Below are 6,242 nucleotides of genomic sequence, written 5' to 3'. Positions count from 1 at the left end.
GAAGAGATTTTGCTATCCTAAGTTTTTTGTTATTCCAGATGAATTTGCAGATTGTCCTTTCTAATTCGTTGGTTAGAGATTGTTGCTCTCATGTTTCTGTTAGCCTCTATCAGCAGATCTGGGAGACTAGCTCTCTCCTCTGAGTTTCAGAGGTCAGAGCAATCTCTGCAGGCAAGCTCTCCTCTTCCAGGGAAGGTGCACAGATATCTGGCTTTTGGACCTCCCTCCCGGCCGAAGATGAAGGCCCAAAACAGGATCTGTCCCAGATGCTGTGTTACTTTGGCCTGTCACAGAAGTTGTTAGCTTCTGTAGTCCACACTCTCACAAGCACAGACTAGTCTCAAAGGATCTGGAAACCAAGATGGCTCCTCCAGGTACTCCTGCAAAGCCCTCCTGGGCCAGGCAGTCAACCTATCCTCTGGCAGGGAAGATGCCCAGATTTCTGGAGCCCGAAAAGGGGCCTGCCTCAGAAGCTCTGTGGCTCCCATGTGTCCCAGAAGCTGTTAGCTTCTGTAGTCCACACTCTCACCTGTGCAGACTAGTCTCGGTGGTGTCCGGGAACCAATATGTCTCCAGCAGATGCTCAGGCCAAGAATTCTCTTGATATATACTCACTGATAAGTGGATATTAGCCCAGAAACTTAGAGTACTCAAGATACAAGATACAAAGCACATGAAACTCAAGAAGAACCAAAGTGCGGATGCTTTGTCCCTCCTTAGAATGGGGAACAAAATACCCATGGGAGTAGTTACAGAGACAAAGTTTGGAGCTGAGACAAAAGGATGGACCATCCAGAGACTGCCCCACCCGGAAATCCATCCCATAATCAGCCACCAAACATAGACACTATTGTATATGCGAGGAAGATTTTGCTGAAAGGACCCTGAAATAGCTCTCTCTTGTGAGGCTATGCAAGTGCCCAGCAAATACAGAAGTTGATGCTCAAAATCATCTATTGGATGGAACGTAGGTCTGAAGGGGTCTGCAACCCTATAGGTAGAACAACAATATGAAGTAACCAGTACCCCCAGAGCTCGAGTCTCTAGCTGCATATGTAGCAGAAGATGGCCTAGTTGGCCATCATTGGGAAGAGAGGTCCCTTGGTCTTGCAAACTTTATATGCCCCAGTACAGAGGAACGTCAGGGCCAAGAAGTGGGAGTGGGTGGGTAGGGGAGCAGGGTGGGGGGAGGGCATAGAGGTCTTTAGGGATAGCATTTGAAATGTAAAGGAAGAAAATATCTAATAAGAAATTAAAAAAAAAAGAAATATGCATGTGAACATATTGCAGGAAGCCCCAACAGTACAATGTTACTGTACAGATTTTCAAAAGACACTTAGTGTTAGTTATTCCTCTCAATATTTCCTCATCTACTTTCCCTCCTACACACACCCAAATCTAACCCTTCATCTTCCATTATCACCCTTTCGCCCTTTATAAGACTGTATTCGACAAGCCATGACTCTTAAAAATTCCTGACTTTGAAAGTTATTCCAATATAAGTAAGTATTAGGCTAATAAGCCATATGTAAATTGTGGAAGACGAGTCTGTGGGAAACCAGACCTTCAACAGCTCCCACCCTGAGAATCAATTGACCCTTTGTTGGGAGCCGAGCCACCCCCTCCTCACACAAGGCTGATTGTGAGAATCAACTGACCCTTCTCTTGGACAGACACCTGGGGCTGTTTGAGCAGAACCAGCATCCAAAGATAAGCCACAAGATGTTTCAAGCCTGCACTTAGCATCTGCCCCAGATGTCCCTCCCTCTCTCTGTGATTTGATCCCCCTCAGACACTCCCTATTTCCTCTCACTGTGTGCTGATAATCAGGCTTCCAGCCTCCATTTAAGTAGACCTTGACAACCCTTTGCTTGATCTCACTCCCTGTTCTCGCCCATTTCTATTTCAGGCTTGATCCCCCTTGATCCCCGAATAACTAGGTCCCATGGGTCTGGATAATAAATGTCAATTAGCCAACACAAATTTTACAGATGAAATCATGGATATGTACTCGTCCTAGACAAACATAAGGTATCTGAGCAATTAAAGATAAGTTATTCTTACTTTTTGTCCTATTTCCACATATATCCCATTCTAAATGCTGGTACTTTCATGTGTAAAAATATTGTACAGTGATATCTTAATTCTCACACATGAAAGTCTAAGTTCATTGTGCCTGAGACAATATTGTTGCAGGCTTAAATATCAATAAAGGTTTGGAACATACAATTCTTAGATTTATAACCTGAATTTTTACTTTTCATCATTGAAAATCAAGACTAAGTCCCTAGTTTTTTATTATACCTAAAGTAGAAATGAGTTGGAGCTATTAATTTCTTAATGATTGCTCAATCCATATCTTTGCTTGTATGTCCAGGATTACTTAATTACAAATGAAATTCTCTAGATACTACCAAAGTACATTAGACCTGTGATAAGGATTCATGAGTATATCAGAAAACAAGTCATGATCTACCTGAAAATAAGTGGATATGGGAATAACCCCAGGATTCAGGTGGGAAAGACCAGCTTCAGTTAATAAATTCGTCATTTATAAATGTCCTGGGTCTGACATGGGAAAAGTTGTAATGAAGCAACTTCCTGGGAAATTACAGAATCTGAATGACACATTGCCAGTTTTCTGGAAGGGCTTGGTGTCAGAATAATTTTGCAGAAGTGAAATAGTAGGGAGGAAAGTACTCTGTAGAAACTCACATAATGAGTCCCTTGTTCTACCTTGGAGCGCCCCAATTCACATCTGACCATGAGATCAATTCAGAACTTAGATTCTCCCAAAGGAAACATGAAAACCCTTCCCTAACTTCTGCCCAGGTACGCATTAACATCTAACAAACTCCTAGACATCATCAATAAACATCAGAAAGAAATGGAGATTTGCTCTGGGGATAAATGATAAATAATAGACTCTCTGAAGGATGTCATGTCCCGGTGCCCTATTATTTTATGAGACTGGAAACTTGGACTTGTTAGGTTACCTTCACAGCATTGCATGGAGAATAAGAAACCATTCCGAATTTCATTGCAGATGAGCATCTTCATCCTGACTGAGGCTCAGAAGGTGGGATTCATCTACCATAGACTTCTGCTTAAAATTCTTTTCTCTTTTCTTCAGTGAAAATTGTCTTCTGAAGCCAACATGAAACATTATTTCTTTTTGAAGTCTGCAGTTTGATTTAAGTAGGTTAATATTTTGCTTTCATCTCAAAGAAATGTCTGTGTCCCAGATTAGTAATTAAGTGTAACATGTATGTGAGATGTTGAATTTTATCTGGTAGGTGGAGACCCTTGTGTTCCTAAAGAAAATATATAAACAAGTAAAATGCAGGCTAAGCATTAGCTTGCAAAGGGTATAAGACTGACTGTGTTAATAATTTTCGAGGGAAGCTGGAGATGACACAGCTAAGACTCTGGCACCTGACATTTTAGAACAAAAATTAAGGTCAGAAAAACTATGAATAAATGAAACTTGTTAGCAAGTTGGGCTTTTTTTCACATGGAGGACAAATATGTAAGCCTATGTTCATCTGTGTAATCAGAAGACAGTTGACTCTATCAGAAATATGTGGTGGCTTTTTTGTGTGTGTGCGTCTGTGTTTGTGTGGATGAATAGTATAAAATTTTCTCAAAAGCCAACATCTTAATTTTCTACGGCAGAATTCTGTTACACAACTTTATTATTATGTACAATCTTACATGTTATTCCCATACACACTATTTTTAATATGTTACTATAACATAAGGATATTCAATTAATTATTTTTATGTTGCATTTATATATTCTTTTATTTTTTATTGATTAAGGTACATTCCATTTGCAGCTTCCCCTCCTTGCTAATTGAATTCTGATGATGGATTCACAAATTCATACTATACTCTTTACTGTCTGTATTCATATGCAAAGCCCATTGTGTGTTAAAATGTGTGTTATTGTGCTCTTGACCTACTGAACCAATAAAGATGTAGTTGCAATACAAAATGTATCTTGAGTCAGGAGTAATTCAATGCGTATAATATAATATTTTACTTGAGTTATTATACATGCATTTTTTTCCCTGCAGTTTACCTGTAATGTGTAACTAGAATACTGTCTCACTTATCAAGTGAAGAAATTGTCACAAATCAATTGGTAAGTGTGGACAATAGAACAGAGACCCACAGAGAGTAGTGTCCTATCTATTCATCACTGTAGGATTGGGAAAAGCCCTCTCCATGTCTGCTCATGGTAACTCCCTGAAAACCACTGAGGAAGTGGCTCTTCAGATTCTCTTGCTTTGCCAGTTTGGGGTTGGGACTGTGGCCAATGTCTTTCTGTTTGTCCATAATTTCTCTCCAGTCTTGACTGGTTCTAAACAGAGGCCCAGACAGGTGATTTTAAGCCACATGGCTGTGGCCAATGCCTTGACTCTATTCCTCACTATATTTCCAAACAACATGATGGCTTTTGCTCCCAAAACTCCTCCAAATGAACTCAAATGTAAATTAGAATCCTTCAGTCACCTGGTGGCAAGAAGCACAAACTTGTGTTCCACCTGTGTCCTGAGTGTCCATCAGTTTGTCACTCTGGTTCCTCTTAATAGAGGGAAAGGTAAACTTGTACTCAGAGCAAGTGTCACAAACATGGCAAGTTATTCTTCTTACAGTTATTGGTTTTTCAGTGTCTTAAGTAACATCCACATTCCAATTAAGTTCAGTGGTCCACAGATAGCAGACAATAACACTGACTCGAAAAGAAAGTTGTTCTGTTCCTCTTCCGGATTCAGTGTGGGCATTGTCTTCTTGCAGTTTGCGTACGATGCCACATTCATGAGCATCATGGTCTGGACCAGTGTCTCCATGGTACTTCTCCTCCATAGACATCGCCAGCGAATGCAGCACATCCTCACTCCCAATCAGAACCCCAGAGGCCAAGCTGAGTCCAAAGCAACCCATACTATCCTGATCCTGGTGTTTACATTTGTTAGCTTTTATCTTCTAAATTGTATTTGTATCATGTTACATGCCCTTTTTATGCATTCTCATTTCTTCGTAAGGCTTGTCAGTGAGATTTTAACTGCGGTCTTCCCCAGTATCTCTCCTTTACTGTTGATCTTCAGAGATCCCAAGGATCCTTGTTCTGTGCTCTTAAACTATTGAAAATCAGAGTTGCTAAAAAATGCATAATACAAAAGACAGCTTCACTAATACGATTAAGGACTTTATTCCATAAATATATATTCAACATTTTGTATGAACAAGGTGTGGTGCTCTCTGCTGTAATTTTAAAAGAATAAGGCTATACACCTCTGTTGATGTGAAATGATTTCTGGTTAGAATCTGACTGACATGGTAAGTGAGTTATTCACTACCCTCTGTACTTTTGTATATAACTGCCTCCTGCTGCAGGCTGGTCTAAAACTGATGCAACCTATCTTCCCTAAACAGTTTAATGTGTTAAATGGTCCTGATCAAACGCATATTCTCACTCCTTCTTAGTTAATACTTTAAACTTCGGATAAGAACATAATACATCTCTATATTTTCCTATTTGAATAAATGAGAGTGCTTTGCTATGATTAAATATTTTCAAAAATGAAATTTATATAAATAGTAAGTATATTGCATGTCATTCCATTTTAGTTAGGAGATATATGCTTAGCTACCTTGGGTCCTACTCAGGTGAGAGTCAAGCACTGAAAATCAAAACTTTGTGTTCTCTAGAGCAATACAATCTGCTGATCACATCAAGAGTAAATAGGAAAAAAGGCAAAAACAGCTCACGCTCTGAAACTTTCAGAGATTTAAAGTCTTAGGACCAGGGAGGAATCCAGGATCCACACTAGAGATCTTCTCCTGAAAGACTTTGGTAAAGACTTCACTCTGGGTCATGGTGAAATTGTTTTCCAATCATCACAAACACCTACCAATCAGACAGGAGATAAGACATATCAGAACAATGGGGAGGCAAAGTTGTCACTCCATCAATCAGTGGCTTTCTCAGTCACAAAATTATTTTCTCAGAAGATCAAAATCAAGCATCTAATATTTTCAGCTACCTGAGAATGACCAAGGCAAGAAAGACCACAAGATAAATATCTGGAGTGGTTATAGCTGTCAGTGTGATGAAATGTATAATCTGACTTGTGGTACTTAGTCCTATGAACAAAGAATATTTTACCATTCATTTTTTTGTTCATGTGTATTGGGTATGTATGTATTTATGGGGATTCCCTCCTCTTAGGGAG

The 6,242-nt window shown here is 39.6% G+C and overlaps 1 protein-coding gene across 1 annotated transcript; it reads left to right on the top strand.

The window, feature by feature from the left end:
• Positions 1 to 4,230: 4,230 nt before the first annotated feature.
• On the top strand, positions 4,231 to 5,154 carry Vmn1r245 (vomeronasal 1 receptor 245). The gene has a single exon (NM_001167146.1). It carries the CDS (start codon positions 4,231 to 4,233, stop codon positions 5,152 to 5,154), a length of 924 nt encoding a protein of 307 aa, NP_001160618.1.
• Positions 5,155 to 6,242: the final 1,088 nt, after the last annotated feature.

This window comes from Mus musculus, chromosome 7, assembly GCF_000001635.26.
Source record: "Mus musculus strain C57BL/6J chromosome 7, GRCm38.p6 C57BL/6J".
Lineage (NCBI taxonomy): Eukaryota > Metazoa > Chordata > Mammalia > Rodentia > Muridae > Mus > Mus musculus.
The sequence above is the reverse complement of the archived record's forward strand: the minus strand, read 5'-3'. Positions and strand labels throughout refer to the sequence as shown.